General features: G+C 36.6%; 1 protein-coding gene across 1 annotated transcript in view; it reads left to right on the forward strand.

The window, feature by feature from the left end:
• ca16b (carbonic anhydrase XVI b) overlaps positions 1-22,749 on the forward strand; it is a 90,131-nt gene that overhangs the window by 64,167 nt on the left and 3,215 nt on the right. Inside the window, exons 7-23 of the mRNA XM_079883993.1 lie at positions 31-188; positions 1,854-2,049; positions 6,146-6,330; positions 9,233-9,341; positions 10,102-10,151; positions 10,243-10,999; positions 12,083-12,221; positions 15,213-15,304; positions 18,229-18,320; positions 19,275-19,371; positions 19,588-19,670; positions 19,749-19,883; positions 20,428-20,562; positions 20,642-20,802; positions 20,998-21,133; positions 21,987-22,133; positions 22,246-22,339. Coding sequence (XP_079740119.1) covers positions 31-188; positions 1,854-2,049; positions 6,146-6,330; positions 9,233-9,341; positions 10,102-10,151; positions 10,243-10,999; positions 12,083-12,221; positions 15,213-15,304; positions 18,229-18,320; positions 19,275-19,371; positions 19,588-19,670; positions 19,749-19,883; positions 20,428-20,562; positions 20,642-20,802; positions 20,998-21,133; positions 21,987-22,133; positions 22,246-22,339 — 2,766 coding nt within the window. The remainder of the gene's footprint in view (positions 1-30; positions 189-1,853; positions 2,050-6,145; positions 6,331-9,232; positions 9,342-10,101; positions 10,152-10,242; positions 11,000-12,082; positions 12,222-15,212; positions 15,305-18,228; positions 18,321-19,274; positions 19,372-19,587; positions 19,671-19,748; positions 19,884-20,427; positions 20,563-20,641; positions 20,803-20,997; positions 21,134-21,986; positions 22,134-22,245; positions 22,340-22,749) is intronic.

Consider the following 22,749-nt stretch of genomic DNA (forward strand, 5'->3'; position numbering starts at 1 on the left):
AGCGAGTATACTGTGTCTTTTCTTAAACAGAGAAGGAAACAAACCTAGGTTCGTTCATACTGAAGGATCTATTGCCATCATCCTTGGGAAGTTATTACCGCTACACTGGCTCGCTCACGACACCTCCCTGCAGTAAGGTCGTGGAGTGGATCATCTTCAGTCGGCCCGTTCACCTGTCCTACCACCAGGTTGGCGAACACACACACACACATAATCATGCATACATGCACATCACATTCATTTGATCATGTATCACATCCAGCTGTGTGCACTATGCTTGAAATTGGCTCGTGTTTTTTTTCTCCTGTATCATATTTGTACCATCTGCAAGTATGCACACAAACACGAATAGACAATATTACACTAGCAATGTGTCTCATCTGCTGTGTGTTCAAATGTTTCTGGAAATGAGACAGTGCAGAAGATTTACTAAACAAATAAATTCATTCATCTATGTATATATGTGTTGTAGATATAAAGCACGTTGCACTGTATAAATGGAAAAAAAAAATCAAAATGGATTTCTATTCTATTCTATTTCTATTCTAGGGATGCAAAGTATATCTGTGACCATATCTACATTAGCCAATATTAGTGTTATTTGTTTGTTTGTAATAATAATAATTGTACTACAAATAATAATTCTAATATTATTTATTTGTTTTTATACAAATTATACAAGTTTTTTTTCTTTTACTTTGTTGAATGATAATATGACTGACAAAATCCTCTTAAAGGTGCAGCAAGCAATTTCTGAGAAACACTGTTGATATTTAAAATCAGCCCAAACAAACACACCCCTCCTTTCATTACTCCGCCCACAAAATGCACGAGCAAGCAATACGATAGTGGATGTCTCTGTGTCATAGCTGTTGCAAAGCAAAATAATGCTTCGCGAAAAATAAAGTGAAGATGACTAACGAACTACAAGGAAGAACAAAAAAGAATATATAGTACACAAGAGTATATACAAGCAAGAGTTTGTTGATAGTCGCTAGTAGCACAGCAGCTCCAGACAAACAATGACACTCAAAACTGTCCTTTTACTTTAGCTAACATTACAACAACAGCATATCTTGGTTCTGTGAAACCGCAAAACCAGTGTTACTCGGAGCAGAAACACCACAACCTCGACATCTGTTTTCAGGCCTTCCTGCTTATGTCTCTCTAGCGCTGGAAAGCTTGTCTAATATTAACGCGGGTCCTAATGCTCTTGCCTGATTATAACCCTTTTTTTCCAGAGATATTCCTCTGACCTTTTCTCTTTTGTAATGTCTCTCAGCCATCTCTCTTTCTACAGTCTATCTTTAAATCTCCCTCTTGCTTACTCTCTCTCCTCCCCCATCATGAGTGGACACGCCCCCTACTGCTGATTGGCTACAAGTGTGTTGTGGTGCTCGGTCCGATCCACTTTCAACAGCGTTTCTCAGAAATTGCTTACTGCACTTGTAAACACGTCTAGGCCCTAGCAAGCCTCCAAAACACCCTAGCAACCACTTAGCTACGCTCTAAAAAAAAATCTTTTTAAAAGTGTATAAAGATTTATAGATTTTTATATTGATGAATGACTGATTGGTTCACTCCCAATACTTGCTCTGGTTATGCACACAGCTTTTAATGCTAACATGGGTTAAATGATCCGTTTTTGCTTCCTGCTTTATTCAGCATCACACAGAGTAAAGCCACTAAGTCATACACAGCATGCTCGTATCTATCTCCTTTCTACACCTTCATGGCCAAAATAAATTGACTTTATATATTCCCTTGATAGAAGGGAATAAATGAAATGGAAAAATCACATTTAAACTTTTGGATATTTTTTTCTTTCTCTTTCTGCCTTTCTCTTGCTGTAGCTAGAGGCGTTCTACTCCATCTTCACCACAGAGCAGCAGGATCATGTGAAGTCCGTGGATTACCTGAGGAATAACCATCGGCCCACTCAAGATCTCGACAGCCGTCAAATCTTCAAATCAGCTCTGATGGATGCTTGGATACCCGACGTCATGACAGACAGCATGGCCAGCGCTGCAGACTCAGAATCCTCACGAGGTATGATGCTTTTCTTACCAAAATCGGCCTGACCCATCAAGGAGGAAGACACTTTTATTTCTGTTTTTCTGTTAATTCTAACCATTATATGGTAAAAGAATCCTATCATTAGGAAATAGTGAATTCGCTTTATTTATAACAATGTCCATGATCATTTCAGCAAAGTCTTTATGATGTAACATCAGTAAATTTCCAACTGGGACTGTGATTATTTCTCTTATCCAAAACTAGAGTTCAGTTTTTTCTTCATAGACGTCATGTTTGGGTTTCTTCTCATTCATCTCATGAATAAAGTGCAAAGCTAGTTGTTTTTAGGATATCCATTGCTCTTGAGACAGACTGAATAAATAGGATTTATTAATGCAGTGACTACAGCAGTGCAGCGCTCTGAGCCAAGCCCAGTAACTGGGGGACGGTGTACTGTGTGCGTTAATGATAGCGTTGTTTTCCTCTCCGGCTGAGGGAATTGATTGCTATTGGTTGTGATGAAGTCTGGAGTGATGCAACACAGCGGAAAGGCGGAATAATCGTCATTAATATTCCCTCTAAAAATAAACCTGTACAAATGAATACTGTGTGGCCAAATAGCAATTCTGGTGTTTTCGAAGCAAGCAATTTTGAAAACCCTTTGCAATAATACATCTTTTTAGCATTGTTTTTTGTACTTTCCTTTGTGGCGCTTTCCTTACAGTGCCCTCCACTAATATTGGCACCTTTGGTACACCACTAATATTGGCACCTTTAAAAATAATTCTGCTTTGTTTATCCTTTTGATCTTATATATGTATAAATATATATTTTACATATATACATGTATAAATAATTAAAAAGAAAATGATATATATACAGTTCATTATGGGTATTCTCTAGCCGTTGAGCGTACATCGGTTGTACACTCGTTATTGCAGTGTATTGTGGGATTGAATGAATGCACACAATATCGTCAACTATGGTTTGGAGAAAGGAAACAAGGCAAGCACAGGATCTAATTACAACAAGTGAAACATATTTGTACAAAACTTGTTGATAAAGAATAAATGATTAGTTCATTCTTAAACTATTTCAAGTCCTATTATGTACCCTAATTGTGGAAAGTCCTATGTACTTATACGTACCTGTGAAGCACACAGCGTTATTGTCCCTCAGCACATCCAGTGCTGATATCTTAGCTTGTTTACTACATAACCCAAAAACCACCATGAGAATAGAGTCAATTTGAATCATCAGCGTAATCTCTGCCGGACAGTAATGGCGGTAGTCATTAGCATGCTGATGATTGAACTGATGAAAATAATGGGCTCTCGCTGAGTCACCCGTGCTAACAGAGCTCTCGAGGCCGACTTCCACAGCAGATGCCCTTTCACTAATCACCCCCTCGTCCTCGTTTCACTTCTTGTGTTCTTGCGATCTGCCTCTCGTTTCACAGACATGTTTATCACAGGCTTGTTGACAGGTCGCTAATGCTGATATACACACATTAAGAGTAGAGGCTTTTGGCATAATGACCTTATCAAGCGCCACTTATGCGGTCCGCCCAACTTGACAAGAACACATCCCACCAAATGATTTGTGTGATAAGTGACGTCAATTGTGCAAATTACATCTGTTCGTCTTTTCAGTGGCTCTGTAGTCATAATTGAAAACACTTTTGTTTTTTATTTTTTACTTTTACTCAGGTTAAAAAGGTATGGATTTAATAGGTTAAAAAGGTATGAATTTAATAGGAAAAACATAAAGTTAAATCCATGCAGCAGTTAAAGGAGAACTCCGGTCAATTTTAACATTGAGCTCATTTTTTTGTAAATTTTGAGTGCTGTCAGTACAGAGAACAACGACAAAAATCGGTGTTGCCTACATCGTGTTATCCTCTTTTTAAAATTTGCACCCTGTTGACTTCAATGGGGCAAGTTTTAAACCTGCTTTTAGTCTCTTAACATCCTTGATGTGTCATTACAAGTGCACAGCCAATGTTTAGTGATTCCTTCTGAGTGAACACGGGTGAATCTGACTGCAGTAGATGTGAAAGATATGAATAAAAGTGATGTTAATTCAGCCAGCGCACATACCTGCATTTACTTCCTGTTTTCGGTCGAAGTCCACAGTGGTCGATTGTCGAGTTCACGCGCGTTATCATAGGTAACTAAGCAACAGTGGAGAACTCGACAATCGACAACTGTGGACTTCGACCGAAAACAGGATGTAAATACAGGTATGAGCGTTCACCGTGTTCACTCTGAAGGAATCATCTAACATGGCTGGGCACTTGTAATGACACATCAAGGATGTTAAGAGGCTAAAAGCAGGTTTAAAACTTGCCCCATTGAAGTCGACAGGGTGCAAATTTTAAAAAGAGGATAACACGGTGTAGGCAACACTGATTTTTTTCGTTTTTCTCTGTACTGACAGGACTCCAAATTTACAAAAAAAAAAAGAGCTCAATGTTAAAATTGACTGGAGTTCTCCTTTAATGCATGCACTCCAGGTGACATTGAGCTGCTCATGTGGTTCAGATCTGGCCTGCAACATTTTGAATATTTTCTGATTGGTCGTGATTGTGACATCACACAACAGATTCAGATTTTGTGAGGATGAATAGCTAAATACCTAGAAAGCATGGTTAGGGTAGATTTGATTAGGATTTTCTTTTTTGCTGCAAAACAAACCTAGAGTTCATGTTTGTAATGGCTTTGACATCATAAAAGCACCAACAACGAGGTCACTGTAATAAAAATAGCAACATAGTGAGACGTGTTTTTGTGTGCATGATAACACTCTTAACAGCACGTCCAAACCCGACACAACACGATAAGATTACAGCGACAAGCAATTTGTCTGTCCACACCAGATGCGACATGACAGAATCAAAATCACAGCCAATCAGAAGAGCGTGTGGGCGGAGTCTCTCTGCAAGCGCACGGCACTCACAATGAAACTGCTAAGTACATAATAAAACATTACACCATTTTAACATTATTAAAAATACACACTGTGTTGACAGTTTAAATGTTCTTGTTTCCTTTATTTTCAAGATCTGAGGTGTTATCCATTGTCACTTTCAGTACTGCTATGTTGAAATGATATTCAAACACACATTAGACTTGTCTGCTACAATATGTGTATATTATATTCATTTGAAGGCTTTTCTTTGCAAATATTGTTAGTGTATATGTGGTTAATTGTGATTTATTTGATTAAATTCATTTCACGATATGCAGATTAATTAACTTTTTTATATCATACATGAGTACATGTAAAAGTAAACACTTGTGTGCATTTATTTAAGTAGAATTAAGTAGAATTTTAAAGGCAGCACTTTTACACTACCGTTTAAAAGTTTGAATTTTATTTGAACTTTCTGTTCATTAAAGAATCCTGAAAATATGTTACAGTTTCCACAAAAATATTAAGCGGCAAAACATTTTCAATAATAATAAGAGATGTTTCTTGCGCACCAGTTCAGCAAATTAGAATGATTTCTGAAGGATAACGTGACATTGAAGACTGCCTGCTGAAAATTCAGCTTTGCCATCACAGGAATAAAATACATTAGATAACAATTATTTTAAATTTTAATAATATTTCACAATATATCTGTTTTTACTGTACTTTTCATCAAATAATTCTGCCATTGTAAGCATGAGAGACTTCCTTCAAAAACACCCCAAACTTTTAAAAGGTAGTGTATTTTTACTGCAGTAATATTTCATCAGTATATTTTAACTAGCATGTACTTCATCCACCACTGGGTATAGCACATACACACACAGTAATGCACACGGCCACAGCCACGCAAGGCTGTTTGAAAAGCCTGGAGGCAGATTGAGATGAACTCATGTATTATTTTCCACTTTGAAGCAGTTTCTAGTGAGAACGCTTTGGTGACTCAGACAGCAATAAAAGATTTATTTTCACCTGGGGGCTGCAGTCGTGGACCTGCACGGCAGAGATCTGGCTCCGCTCCCGCTGCCGAACAGCCGTAATTCCGCCTGTTTATCTCCAATCACACATCCCTAATCAAATGAGAACAACTGTACCTTCTTCCTCCTTGTTTTTACCAGTCTTATCTCATCGCTCTGCTTCTCCTCTCTCTATCCAGTCTGCAGCAGCATCCCTGACAACATGAAGGTTCATCCACTGAACAGAACTGCACTTGTGTTGACCTGGGACAGACCGTCAGCTGTCTACCACCCGCCTATACTGGACTTCCTTGTCTCCTACAGCTGGGTAAAGGATGAAATGCCTTTTGAGAAGACCTTCACGCAGAGCAGTGAACACAGCACGGTAAGCTTCCCAACAATGAAAGGGCAAGCTGTTTGATCATTACAGATCATTGTGTCGACCACCGCAAACACTCTAGCTCAACCGGTTATCCAATCACTGTGTTGAGGTTACATTTGACTGATGTTAAGTGACACACACACAACTAGACCTTCAAGAAGCCCCTGTTAAATATTATATAAATTTGAGTGTTTAACAACATGCATATAGTCCTTATTAATGTGTTATACACTGCTGTTCAAAAGTTTGGGGTCAGTAAGATATTTTTTCATTGATCAATTAAATTGATCAGTAGTGACAGTAAAGACTTTTATAATGTTACAAAAGATTTCTATTTCAAATAGATACTGAAAATAATCAAAGAATCCTGTAAAAAAATTGTATCATAGTTTCCAGAAAAAAAAAATGTAAACTGTTTTGGACATTGATAATAATAATAATAAGAAGAAATGCTTCTTGAGCTCCAAATCTGTATATTAGAATGATTTCTGAAGAATCATGTGACACTGAAGACTAGCTGCTGAACATTTTGCCATCTCAGGAATAAATTACATTTTAAAATATATTCAGATAGGAAGCAGTTATTTTAAAGTAATATTTATATATTTTTTGTATCAAATATATACAGCCTTGGTGAGCATAGACTTTTTTTTCCAAAACATTTAAAAAAATCGTACTGACTACTGATATGATCATTATTGATAATTATTATTAAAATGGTTATACATGATTAACAATGAGTTCTTTGACTGAAGTCTTTAGTTTTAGTTATAATAAGCGTCATATTTTGGTTGTTTCATGCATATATGTATTGGCTTCCCAGATAAGTTTAAATAATAATTGCAGTACCATTATGGACCCCTTAGGGGGTTACAGACCCCCTGCTGAAGATTCATGAGTTAGACAGAACGCAATGTAATGGAACACCTCTGTCATCTCCGGGATCTCGAGATGTGTTGTAGTGCCCAGACTTGTCGGCAGTTATCTACAACGAAAAAGATTAATAAGAGTTAAAACCAGGGTTATAGCAGTTAAATCAATGTTCATATGTGAATAAAAGCCTAAATTCAGTCTGTTCATCATATAAAGCGATCATGTCTCTTCAGAAAATTTGGACTAAACTGCTTAATTCATATGGATTTTAGTTGCGTAGCTGTTAATAGAGCTCCCAGATTTCATCAAAAAGATCTTCATGTGTGTTCCAAAGATGAACGAAAGTCTTACGGGTTTGGAACGACATGAATAATTAATGACAGAAATTTCATTTTTGGGTGAACCATCCCTTTAATGTTTGAACATTATATTAGTTAGGCTAGAATTCGTTTTTGCTGTGATCCGACCAGGCCAGAAGAAAAAATCCTTAGTGTTGAGCCCAGAGTCCATATTTTAGTTTTTTAGTTAGTTAACAGTAATACTTGTTAATGTTAATAATAATGATATGATGACAATTTTCTGTTAGTCAAAGAGTAGCATAAACATGTACCAATTTGAACTGTACTGCAGAAAGTCTATACAAGGTTTTTGTATAGACTTGTTACCAATTACTGGTAGGGTACATTTGAGTCACTATAGTAATATAGTGGTGCCAATATACTGAGGCACCATTTAGGCAATAGTCTCTTGCAATACATTCTCAGGGAGGGATAAGCCCCCCTGAACATCAAATCCTAGAACTTCCCCCGATTAAGACACTATTGCAGACAGTGGCTCCTGGGCAGGGGGCCCAATTGGTGTGATGTGCCAGTTCAGTTAATTGGAAAAATTTTACATGTATATTTGTGTAATTTCACCCTTGATACAAAAATTGAAGCATGATGTCACTGCCTGTAGCCAGGGTCTTGTCTTCTGGTTCCCAGCATAATTCTGATGGATGGGCTGCTCTCATCGATTTGATGGACTTGGACAGTATTTTGTCTTTCTTCCCTCAAGTCTAATGAATGACTTACACCCATGTCTGTCAGTCACCTTATTGGAGCAGCCTTACACACACAGATAGCATAACAACAAGACAGTGTCCATCCAGTTGAAGGATTTTTTTCTGATGAGTGCCGTCAGTCTTTTTTAGCCTTGGTCAAATTAGATTTGGATTTAGTTAAGGGATATAACTGCCACGGTTAAAGTCCAATTACTTTCTTTCACTCTGCATCCCATCATGACTCCCTCAATCTTTTTGCCTCTACATTTACATTTTTATTTCAATTCTGAGCCCAGTCACAGCACAGGTTGTGCCAGCGAATCTAGACCAACTTTGGGTATATGAAATTCAAATGAATATCTATCTGAGTTTATTTCTGGGAGACTGTGGATCTCTGAAAGATGGAGCAGGACATTGCAATAAATAAGTGTCAATTTATACAAATAATAATGGCAAATGTTTAATTTGCTTTGACATTTCGGTTTTGGAAAATAACATCTTGTCGTATTTACTGTGTTGTGTAATGAGGTTTTTGGATTTGTGTGTAGTTGAAGGGACACTCTGGTTGTGTCCAACATTCAGAATTACATTTCAGTCTTCAGTGTCACATGATCCTTGAGAAATCATTCTAATATGCTGATTTGATGCTTAATAATTTCTAATTATTACCAATGCTGCAAATAGTTGTGCTGATTAATATAATAGATACATTATACTTTTTTGATGAATAGAAAGTTTAAAAGCATTTATTTGAAATAGAAATAACAATTTAAAATGTCACTTTTAATCAATTTAATGCATAAAAGTATTCATTTCTTCAAAAAAAATGTGTATTGTTTATCTGGGTATTCCATTCATATCTGCACACATTATACATACTGCAAAGGTTGTATTAGTAGAAGGAGATTCTGAGCTATCCAATTTCTATCCAATAATCTATATGAGATGTACTGTTATTAAAATGTATGGTGTGTCGTATGTCTCCTGCAGAGGGCAGTCATCTCACTTGTGTCTCCAGATGTCCTGTATCTCTTCAGAGTGCAAGCTGTATGTCAGAGAGACCAGCGCAGTGACTTCAGCCAAACACTTTTATTCAGAGGTTTGTCTGATTTTTTATGGCTTTCTGTTCTTACTAATTACTGCTGCTAACCAAGCCTTAAAGTTGGCATGAAACGTTTTGTGACATATATCTGAGTGAAACGGCTTCTCGAACTAGACACAAATGTAGGGAAGGACTTTATTTTGTCCAGCCATCGGGAATAGATAAGACAGTTGTGGTTTGTTATTGGTCGATCTCATGTGAGTGACAGGTTGCTCCGCCCTCGGGCCAGTAAACTTCAGAGAAAAGAAGAATTGTCGCTACAAGAGGAGGGGACGTTATTTATTTGATTAAAGATTATGAAAGCATGTGAATTTTAAAAGAATAAGGCTACGTCTACATTAATCCGGATACATTTGAAAAAGGCATTTTCGTTTCAAAACGCTCTCCGTCCACACTAGCGTTTTCAAGCGTTTTTCAAAAGTTTCTTATCCACATTGAAACGTCGGAAACCGCTAAATTCCCCTTACTGCGCATGCGTAAATCCTCATAAAAGCTCACTGAGATGATACAGATGGAACAGCTCAGTTTTCACAGGACAAAACACTGTCTCAGTGTGGACGGAAGGCCAAAACAGAGAGAAATAGATGCTTTTTCAAATGAAAACGTATTAATGTGGACAAGGCCTAATGATGTGCACAGATAAATCATTTCTAATAAATACTGCACTATTCCTTAAAAAAAACAAACAAGAATTGTCCATTTTGATTTCATGGCAACTCTAATATTGATTGTCACACTGTGTGATTTATTCTTCAAGCAAACACCACAAGGATATTTGAGGGGACAAGGATTGTGAAAACCGGAATGGTGGGTAACTGGTTTAATCATTTCTAAATCTGTGTATTTGCTTCTCTACACGCGTTGTAATTTTTCTTTTCCTCTTCTGCCCTGGTTGTAGCCAACGTTGTCCCCCGCCTCTTCGGCTGACATGGCCCCTATAAGCTCAGGCTCCTCTACCTGGACGTCCGCCGGCCTCCCCTTTTCATTTGTCTCCATGGCAACGGGAATGGGGCCCCCATCCAGCGGAGGACAAGCCACTGTAGCATCTGTGGTGACCAGCACTCTGTTGGCAGGACTGGGCTTCAGTGGCAGTGTGATTTCTTCCCTCCCAGGATCCTTTTGGCCAACCCACTCTACAAACTCAGGCCCCACGCCCACTCAGCATCCATCCACTCCTACTGCTGAAAGCACCCCGTCTGAGAGCAACGTCCTCATCTCGGAGGACAGCACTGAAGCTAATAACAAACAAGAAGAAGACAGTGAAAGAGAGGAGAAGGAGGAAAAAGAGGAAGAGGAGGAGGAAGAGGAACAGGAAGAAGAGGAGAAGAAAAAAAAGGGGAAAGATGTGACAGTCAAGGACAAAAAGCACGCCAAGACGTTGCCCCAAAAACCAACTGCCCCCATCCCAACTTCAAAACACAGGGAGCGGGAAGGAGAGAGGGCGGATGCTAACACTGAGAACTCTACATCGGACCCTAGAATTGGGGAAGAGCAGGGACCCCGTTCCACTGAGAGGCCTTCTGGAGAGGGTTCATTAAAACCAACATGGCTGGAGGATAATGACACTGCAGACATGCAGCTTCCCTCAGGCTCGACAGAGAACACCAAACTCACCAATGAGGAGAAGGCGCACTGGCCATACTACATTCACACTGGTAGGTGAGCTGCAGACTTACAGTCTAAAGCTCTGTGCAAATGATAAAACGGCAATAAAGTACACATGGTCAAAAAGACAGTACCTTTAAAATTAGTAAGTAGTGCCACTGCCAAATCTTGTCCAAAAATTTCAATTTACATTACCTTAAAATATATTATTAAGAGTATATTAATATGTATAAATATATTTAACAATGCTGTCAAATAGAATAATCGCGATTATTCTATTTGACAGCACTAATATTTAATGAGTATAAAATTTAAAATACGTTATCTGCATGAGATATTATTTTATGTGTCTATGTTTATTATTAAAATATATTAGATACAATTCTGTTCAAAAATGTGGGATACAAGTTTAAAAACAAAAGTTTTATTCAGTAAAGACACATTAAACTGATCAAAAGTTGTTACAAAAAACATATTTCAAATAAATCTTTGTTTGAAAAGGAATCCTGAAGAGATGTACTGTGGTTTCCACAAAAACATTAAGCTCCACAACTTTTTCCAACATTAATAATCATAATAAATGTTTCTTGAGCTCCAAATTAGCATATTAAAATGATTTCTGAAGGATCGTGTGACATTGAAGACTGGAGTAATGATGCTGAAAATTCAGCTTTGCCAATACATGAACAATTTCAAAATATATTAAAATAGAACATTTATTTTAAATAGTAATAATGTTTCACAATATTACTCTATTTACTGTATTTTTGATCAAATAAATGCTGTCTTTTTTTAGCACAAGAGACTTTTTTTCAAAAATAAATTCTTGCCGACTCCAAACTATTGAACAGTATTAGAAAATATATAAAATAGGAATTAATATTTATTAAATATATATTTAAAAAATAAGTGAAATACAAACTAAAGACGGTATATGGAATATTGTAATATATGGAATAAATACTAACTGATATTTGTAATAAACTTTGTAAAGGAAGATGATACGTGTTAAATATGCATTTTTCAAGCATTTATACCAGAATAGACTCTTTCCATCTATTATTGAAGGGTTTTCAAAAACTCTGCCTTATATATGTGTTACCTTGCTCTGGTCCCCTTTGATCACCATGCAGAGAAGAACAGCATCTCCACCGTCACCCGAGACCCGGTGTCATCCTCCAGCCGGGTGGAGTGGATCATCCCCCTGATGGTGGTCTCTGCCCTCACTCTGCTCTGTCTGATCATGCTGCTGGCTGTCCTGGTCTACTGGAGGTAAGATTGAATTAGATATCATCCAGCACATTGGTCTTAGATCATCTTGGGCCTTTACTGTATGGGATACATGCATGGGAAAAGATCAGGTCTCTTTATCTGCATTCCTTAACTTCTCCATTTGCCTATCTCATTTTTTTGAGCTTTGGTTTTCTTCTGAACGAATGCATCACCTAATTAATATTCATGACAACATGTATTATGTAGAGTAGATTTGTCTGGTCATGGTTGTGCCTGGTTTGTAAACAGTGTAAGGTCGCTCTGTCCCCTGAATCCACACTTCATCTAACTATTTCTACTCCATCTACTGGCCTTTATAAACCTGGCTCAGCTCCCTGGAGAGTCCGTGCCCCATCTGCCCTCTCCCGGACTGGTCTCAGCCCCATGGTAACCGAATTAAAATCCTCCTATGGAGCTTCCTGCCAAATACCACCATCCTCCTGTTCAGTCTTGTATCTGTATGTGAGCTAAGAGGTTGCGGGCCCCCTGGGGACCATGAGTCTTGTGCGGAGGGACCCAGCTGTGCTCCAATCTGTGATGCTGACTGGTTTGAGCATATCATTTAAAATGTGAGCACACAATAGTAACATTACATCAGAAGATAAATATTAAAACGTTTTATATTTTAAATGTATGATATCATGATTTTTATTTATATTATTGTACTTGTATGTTATTTTAGTTTAATTGATATACTGTTATAGTATTTATTAATATTTTAAATGAGCTTTTATTTTATTCATTTTAGTTTTAGTTATTTTAGTACTTACACTTAAACCTATTTCAGTTATTTGCCAAGGCAATATTTATAATTGTAAGTTTTTGAAGTTTACGTTTTTCATGTTATATTCCTATGTTATTTTTATTTCAGCTTTATGTCAATTACCGGGAAAAAAATCTGGTTTTCGTAAAAAATTTCAGTGTATTTTCAGTTTTAGTAAAAAAAAAAAAAGGTTTTAGCAGTTTTAGTACTACAATTTAATCATATTTATTTCAGTTATTTGCCAAGGCAGTCCATCTACTATTCATATTTGATTGTTTTTCAGCTTTATTGTGTTTAGCGAAAACTTTTAATGGTTTTAGTTTCAGTTAACTATAACAACAGTGGTCTTACATGGCCTTAACAAGCACCACAAATGTCAAGAATTTTTGCCTGCAAGTTACTGTACCAATTGCAAAGCAATTACGTCAGCCAACAAGTCAGGAAAAGATTGAGAGGAAAATATAACAGTCGTTTGATTTGATCATTTGATGGGTTTATAAGAGGTTGATCAGTGACAGTTAAAGTGAATGAAAGACTGAGTTTGCACGATAATCTGTTAAGAGAGCGGACGAAAGACAAGTGACAAGATGCAACTGCTCCCCCGAGAATGTGACGGCAAACGTCTTTGTCAAGACATTACTGTCAAATTTCAAGAACGTCAAGAACAAAGCTACCGAGTGAACAAAAGCCATTCAAAAGATATTCCATTCTCTTTTTTTTATAACTGGGGTTCATGCAAGTTACCAGAAAGTATGATATTATTTGCTTAAAATGAAGTTATGATGTTGCCAAGGCGATAGGCTAATGAGAGGTTTATGTAGGCAGGGTTCCATCTGGATGGCTCAGAGGCTTTCAGTCTCCTCAGACTCACAGATGCCCATTAAAGACCAAAGATGCCGCACTCATTTCTACACGTACGCATGCGATCGCCTATGAGTTAGAGCAATTCCAGACTCGACGCAAAGACGCAGATGGGGAATGATAAGAGGTTATATTTATCTTTTTATTTTGGATTCTCAAGGATTAGACCGCAGGGTCTAAAACTTCTCTGAAGGACCCTTCTACACCAATAGTCTAACGTCTCTAAACACACGAGAGATCGGCCGTCATAAAAAGGTCATTAGTGTGAGGTTCCTGTCCCCCCAGTCATCGTCTCTCCTCAATCCCCCCAGCCCTCCCTCCCTCATCGGAGCTCTACGAGCGTTCAACCCCTCTTTTCTTTCTTTTTATCTCACCTCTCAAGGATGACTAGCATCTGCTCATTGCTCTGCTTAAAGTACAGGTAGGGGCATGCTTATACAAATGCTTTACTGGGATTTACATGAAGCAAGTCTTCAATAAGGGGGTGGGAGGGTTTATACCATGTCTTTGTGCACTGAAAGTAAAAAAAAAAACACAGATTTTTTAAAAAGATTTACCCAAGGCAGAAAGAGTTGCATGTGCAGCGTTTGGCTGGATATTTGGTATCATCGCTTTGATCTTAATGTGTATTATATGAGAACTAGACGTTTGTGTGTGTGTAGTGGCTAATGCATTTTAATTATGGAAATGTGCCAATGATAGTCTTTATTATGCATTATGAGTTGGTCTGAGTCAATACAAGTCGGTCGAGCTGATTCATTCATCTGATATTTGGCCTATATTGTGATTCTCTGCATCAGCACATAACCATAACCACTCGGACAATTAACAGAAGTCTGTTTATCGACTTCTGTTTTCAAATTCAAGTTTTTGAGTAAATTTAAGTTAATGTCATTTTGTGAAAATAAGTACTTAATAAATCAAATGTATTAATATTAATAATAATAACATAAATAGTAGATTTTGTTTAAACAATATATTTAAATATTAAAATCTACAGACAGACTTATACAAGGATTTTCTGTTTTCAAATATTTTTAGAGTGAATTTTTAGTTATTTTGTGAAAATATCAAATGTTTTTGTGTAAGAATATTTGAATTAAGTTGTATTACGTCATGTATAAGTACAGTATATTTAGAGAGAATGCTCTGTATACTCATTCTTCTTTTAGTAATGGACTGATATCAGAGTTGTGACTAAAATTGTATTGAACAGAAACACAGGTAAAAACACCCTTTGCTAACAAGATTGTACTAAATTGTACTTTGATATTAAAGTACAGGAGGCTTCCTCAGAATTAAGAAGCTTTTTAAATAATCATCCCGATTGCCTGCTTTCTACTAACCGGGACGGTTTCTGTTCATAGGAGATTCTTCCAGACTGCACATTTCTATATTGACGACAGGAACTCCCCCAGAGTGATCCGCGATGACAGTTTTCCCATCATATCTACTGCGGGTGAGTCTAAACAAACATAAATGAAAACACGAGCTTTCATAATGCAAGTACTTTTATTTCATGACATCATTATCCAGCAAAAAAGTGGCTTCGGAATTTGGTGCATAGTCAGAATACAGAGTTCTTTAGTTTTGATTTCATCACATGTACCCTTGTGTGGAGAACGCAATGCCAGGATGGGAGTTGGTTGTCTATTTTGGGAGCAAAGCACCTCACTAGGTAACAGCTATATTCTGAAATAGATCAATAAGATATAAGCAAACATTGCAGCAGAGTGAAGTGACGCTTTATAAATATACGGTACCTGACCAGCTGACAAATAGTTATTACAGGACGTTGTTTAATGTGCATGATTTATTTATTTATTTTTGTCTCATACACTTCTGTAATTTATGAGACAACGCTTCCCCGCCATTGACGGAAATTTCCGGCTTTCTGTGTTTTCACTGTTATACGGTAGAGGGCGCATCTTCTGACATCTTCTGAAAGATTACTGAATCTCCGGATCAAAACACAGGCAAAAAAAGAAGCAGAAACAAGCGATAGCATATGTAATGCATATGTATATGCAACATTAAACAGCATGTTAAACAAAACAACCAAATGTTACCGAATAAAATGTCGACGGTGGACGAGCTATTGGACTGTGAAACTTTAGGGATGTTGATGGACTTGATCTACTCCGATCCGATCTGGATGTAGTCTTTGGCAAAAACGTTGTTTTCACAGCTTTTTGCTTAAAATGTTGCTTTTTTATGAAACTTATTGCAGTCCAAACCTGTATGACTTTCACTACCGGTCAAAAATGAAAAAAAATAATGTTTCAAAAGATTTCTTTCATATAAATGCTGCTTTTTTACTTTCTACTTTCAACATTGATAATAAAGTGCACCAAATCAGCATTTTAGGATGATTTCAGTAGGATTGTGCGACAGTGAAGACTGGAGTCATGATGCTGAAAATTCAGCGTTGCAATCACAGGAATAAATTCCGCTTTAAAATATATTAAAATAGAAAACAGTTATTTTAAATTTTAATCATATTTCACAATATTACTATTTTTACTGTGCTTTTGATCAAATAAGAGCAGCTTTGGGGAGCAGAAGAGGCTTCTTTCAAAAACATTTACAAATCTCCAAACCTTGTTTCAAAGCAGCATTACAGTAATAAACAGGAAAATAACGATTCAATTCGGCTGTAAAGCAGCTCTAAAAAGAAAATAGTAAACAGTAATTATTCAGATGAGATCAGTTCAGTGTTGATTCAAGCTTTTTATGATCAGAATGCCGTTTTCTCGGATGATGAGTGGATGCATATTTTATGTTCTGTGTGTTACTGTTTCTCAGTGAACGAATGGAAAGTCTGATTGCTCAATTTGGGTAGTGCATGATTTTCTAAAATTGCATGAACTGCTGTCAGTATTGCCATTCTTTTCTCTCTTGCTCTCTCTCTCAGTTACTTTCCTGTCTTCCCTTCTCCTCGTACGACGCAGTCCAGCTCTTGACTGACAGGTCTATATAACTGTAAGCCAAAAGAAGTAAAACGTAGCCATTAATGTTTATGAGAACTCCGTTTGAGGTGATAGTTTAATGTCTCTGTCGTAATAGAGAACTCATCAACAATCCCCGTTAAATAGAAGAAGTCTGTGTGTGTGCATGTCTCAGTGATTTAATAAGACCGATAGAATCTCTTCTGTTAATGGTATGGACACTGAATACAGAATGGGGGTTGAGTTGATGTGTGTTTGATCGTCTTTCACAATGGTGAAGCAGTAAATGCTCCAGGGGATTCTGGTCTTTTTTAAATACGGTCCCAGCTGTGTGCTTCCATGGGCAGTAATGAACCATACCTTTGTATGGCCATTCTACGTGACAATAAGACCATCAGTCCAGACCCTTTCTTTGATAGATAACTGATGAGCTTTATATGACACAGATGTGACCAAATATCATCACTCAGGAAGTGAGGCCACAAAAGTAGGGCGTATGGATTTTGCTTCAAAGTATTTTGTCATTTGGAACAAGGATGGTTTTTCCTTTATTTCTTTATTTAATCTTTTATTTTTCAGAGAGGTTTGTCCTTAAAAGTGACACGTTTAGACATTTTATAATACTTTTTAAATGACAAATATTAATTTAATGAAAAGGTCTTGAATTAATAATTGAACTAATTATTGGAAAAAACAGCATACGTTATTATATGCAGTCACTAAACAATATATGTGTTGCGAAATGTATGTCGGTTCCATTAATCCGATGTTTTTAGGTATATTATTAAATATTTTGTGAAATATGGTATTTCAGTGTATTTATTAAAAATATGTACTACTGTTCAAAAGTAAGATTTTTTTCAGCAAGGACACATTAAATTGATCAGTAGTGACAGTAAAGACATTATATATTTATATTACAAATACATGCTGTTCTTTAGAACTTTATTCATGTCCTAAAAAATATTAATCAGTACAACTGTAATGATAATAATAATATTTCTTAAGCAGCAAATTATTAATTATTAATTTCTTAAGCAGCATATTAGAATGATTTCTGAAGGATCACGTGACACTGAAGATTGTAATATACTGACCCCAAACTTTTGAACTGTGGTGTATGTCAGTTCTATTTATCTGATGTTGCAGGTATATTTTTAAAGATTTTGTAAAAAATAATTACATAATCCAATAGTGTATTTGGGTATAATTGAATTTAATATTATAATTTAATACTAATTTTTATTTATTTATTGTAAAACCCCAAATAATAAAATAATATTTTAGTAACATTTTAATAAGAAGTGTTTTTTTTAATCATAAATATTTATATAATAGGTATTAATAGGTATTAATGCAGTTGTCATCAATTTCTATGGAAATGTTTGTGTTCACATTGGCAGTGGTATGATAGGATGTATGGTTTGTGTTTCAGATGACCTGGAGGCTGTGCCAGTCAGGCAGTTCATCAAACACATCATGGAGCTGTACTCCAACAACCAGCATGGCTTTTCTCAGGAGTTCGATGTAAGCATGGCCTTTGTAGTTGTGAGAATGTGTGTATGTGTTCTGTACATGTACCGGTGCTCCCAGTGGCACATAGGCACAGATGGCTGTGGGAAAAGGACTAATTAAAGAGGAGAGCCTCATTAAAATCACTCCTCTTGCTGGAGGAATCCATGCAGGAATGCAGGAAAGCTTGAGTCTGGTTCATGCCCACAGCAAACATTTACAAGATCACAATCCGGTATGGACACATTCAAAAACAGAAAAGATTTACTTAAAAACTTTGACAATAACCAGTATCTGCGACACCTTAGGTATCGATTCGTTACAGAGGTGCTTTGTTTTACAGATATAGGAAAACGAAATCTGCACGGTAGATTAATATCTGCTTCATTACGGCTCACTGGGGAGCTAATTATTATGCTGCAGTATAAAATTTATTTCAAATTGCATTGATGTGACAATAATTAAATGACTTGGACAAATGGGGCAATATATGTAAATTCTAATCAAAGTGTGGCTAATTACTGGAATAATTAACTAATCATTTTGTAAATGAGTCTTAAATGATTTACCAGTAATGTGGTCAACAGAAAGAAATTCTGATAGGACTGTAATCAGAATGAAAAAAAAAAAAAGGTATGCAACAATTGTTCTCAATTGTTCCTATTAGGGATAAATATTTCAATTTTAATCCAAGTTGGTGTAAAAGTAAAACCTTTTGACAGTCGAATTAAACATTGAGTCGAGGAGATTTTTTAAAATGGCTGCTCTTATTTCCATTTTAATTTGTCACATGGGAAATGGAAGATGAAAATGTGTGAGTTGCTGGGTTGTTTACTTGCTACACTTTAGATCCAGGTAGTCAATGCACACAGAAATCATGCATAACTCTGTTCTGCAGAAAAGCAATTGTAGACCTAGCGTAGACTGTAAGTAAGTTATAACTAATTTGAAATCATACCTTCCCCGCAGGAGGTTCAACACTGCACGTCTGAAATGAAGATTACGGCAGAGCATTCAAATCACCCAGACAACAAGCACAAAAACAGATACATCAACATTGTCGCCTGTGAGTTGTCGATTATTATGTGGCAAACATGAACATTCACCTTCTTCAGCATACTGTGAATTCATCTGTGAAGTGCTAGCGGTGCATGCAAGATGAAGATAAAAGCTATTAATATCCATCTCTCAAACTTGCATGCATTGCTAGTATTTCTAAATAGATTACATAGCTCAAACAGTGATTCGAATAATACATCATTTATTGCTTTTTAATACCCAGATGATCACAGCAGAGTGAAGTTGCAGCAACTGCCTGGGAAAGACTCCAAGCACAGTGACTACATCAATGCCAACTATGTAGACGTACGCATTTTATTACAAGTGCATGTGTGTGCTTGTTGCTTTAATGTGTGTTTTATAATGAAATATTCTCCCTCTCAGGGTTATAACAGATCCAAGGCTTATATAGCCGCTCAGGGCCCTCTGAAGTCCACATTTGAGGACTTTTGGAGAATGATTTGGGAACAGAACACCACTGTGATTGTCATGATCACTAACTTGGTGGAGAAAGGCAGGGTAAGTAACTAATTCCACAAGGTTTATTTAAAGTGCCCCAATTATGCTATTTTATGCATATGTCTCCTATAATAAATTTACAAGTCAAAAAAACACTTGACTTTTCTCATAATACACATTGCAGCGTCACCTCTTTTCTCACAGTGTCTGAAACGGTTCGATAAAGGATTCGGTCTCACTCGCTATGCTGGAGGTCAAGAATAGCGCCCTTTTTTATTTGCAAAATTCATTTATTTTTTCCCATTTCAATTTTTCTGGATTCCATTTTTCTGTTTTCATTTTTTTTAGACAAGCTTATTTTTTTGTCCTTTAATATTCCACATCACGTTTTGATTAACTCATTCTACTTTGGATTTATCAATCCAAAATTTGCCAAATCCCATGATATTTCATGTTATACTGTAAATTCCATTTTTATGACTTGTGTTCTGCGATTCTGTCCACATTTTCCACATGGCTGAATAGGGCTCGTTTTTGGTGAACTGTAATGCAGACTTTGGTGTTTTGAAATGCAAAACAGAAGATGTATTTGTTGTTTTTACAGAGGAAATGTGATCAGTATTGGCCGTCAGACAACTGCGAGGTTTATGGGAGCATAATGGTCACTCTGAAGAGTACTAAAGTGCATGCTTACTACACACTCCGGCATTTCATCATACGTAACACTAAACTGAAAAAGGTGCATTTGAGCATTCATAGAGCATTTACAGAGCATTGTATCAAACCCTGCATTTTGACCTCTGAATTGTCTCTCTCAGGGTCAGAAGGGGAGGCAGAATGAGCGGCTGGTGGTCCAGTACCATTACACGCAGTGGCCAGACATGGGCGTACCTGAGTATGCACTTCCAGTCCTCAAATTCATCTCTCGGTCTACAGTGGCACGCACGCCGGGCACAGGCCCCGTTCTAGTTCACTGCAGGTACTATTCTATGGAAGTATAAGCTCCGCCCACTAGCATGTGAATTGCCAGTTTCAGTGATGTACTTTCTAGTTGTGCAGGGTTTCCCATTCCTACATCATTTTCAGCAGGGCGTTTGGAAGTGAGAGACTCTTTGCTTTGTACCAAAATGCAATGTCATTTTTATCAAACCATCACTCTCTCTGTGTCCTGCAGTGCTGGAGTGGGCAGAACAGGCACATACATAGTCATAGACAGCATGCTGCAGCAGATAAAGGACAAAGGCACAGTCAACGTCCTGGGATACCTGAAGCACATCCGAGCTCAGCGTAACTACTTGGTCCAGACCGAGGTTATTACCTGTTTGATTTAATACATATTTACACAGACTCAAAATGCACACTTAAATCACTTTCGGAAGGGAATATTAGTGTACTTCTTACTACATACTGCATACTGTGCAGCATATACTGTTCACTGCAGACTCGTTGTTAAAAATTGAATGTCGAACTACTGTAGTATGCAATTACAAACATTTTAAAATGCACAAAAGTTCATCACATGACCTCATTATTTTTACATGTTGCATATCAGGGTGATTACTGTTAACTAAAACAATTTTACTTTTTTTATACAACTATATAAATTGTTAATTTATAGCTGCTGATTTAGGTAGAAGCACTTAAATTACTAACTGGAAATAATTAAAAATGAAAACTGAAATATAAAATATTTAATTAAACTAGAATTAAAATGAATAGTGAAAATGTAGAAATAAAAGCAAATTCATAATATTAATTAAAAAATGTAATAGTATATAAAGTATTAGTACTAAAATTACACTGTTGCATATTTAAGAATAAAAAAGGCTATTTTGCATTTTTTAAATTCCATTTTGTGTTTGTCCAGTCAAATCACTTTGAATTTGTCGTACTAGAAATGTAAGTGCATTGCATTGTGGGATACAGTTTGCAGTGTTTTCTGATTGCACACTGCACATTTTGGCATGTAGTATGTTGTCTGGGTGTTACATACATACAGAAAATGTACATGCTGTTCAAACTCTACATACTGCATACTGAAAAAAATTATTTGTAGTGTGCCATTCTGAACATAAACCCATATTTATTCATAAATATAGTGTTCAGATGTCACATTTCTAATGCAAAATGGTTTGTCTTAATGACTATATGTGTGACCTACAGGAGCAGTTTATCTTTATCCATGATGCACTAATGGAAGCTGTGCTTAGTAAAGAGACTGAGGTTCCTGCTTGGCAACTCCATAATTATGTTAACAGCATTCTCACCCCGAGCCCAATGGGACAAACGCGCATGGACAAACAGTTTAAGGTCTGGACTGGATGACTCTGTTGTGTCTCTATGCAATTGTATAAAGATGTTTCTCTCAGTTAGACGACTAACCTGCTCCTCCTTGTGGACGCTCTTGTTACTGTTCCTCCAGTTGTTGACGCAATGCAATTCTCACCTCACGGAGTGTTTCAGTGCCCAGAAGGACTGCAACAAAGAGAAGAACCGCACCTCGACTGTCTTGCCAAGTGAGTCGCTAAACCTTCTAAGCCCATATATCAAAATCAACACTCCAGCTTCTTGGCAATATAGACTTTGCTGTATTCTCAATATACATGTGTAGTAGCACAATTTACTTTAACAATAAATACTATTTAAAATACCCCCCAAAAATGTGTGTGTATATATGTATTTTTACAGTGCATTTATAAGTTGTATTTAACATTAGTATTTAATTTCATGCATTAAATAGATGCACCAAGGATTTTGAACTATAGTAACGAATGCCTAGTGTTATTTTACTATTATTTATATACTATTATAGTATTCATTAATATTTTGAATTAGCTTTCTTAGATACATTTTCAGTTTACATTTTAATTTGTTTTAGGGATATTTGTTATGTCTTTTTATCATTTTTATAAGTTTTTGCTTTTAA

Source organism: Squalius cephalus (assembly GCF_949319135.1).
Source record: "Squalius cephalus genome assembly, chromosome: 10".
NCBI classification, from domain to species: Eukaryota; Metazoa; Chordata; class Actinopteri; order Cypriniformes; family Leuciscidae; genus Squalius; species Squalius cephalus.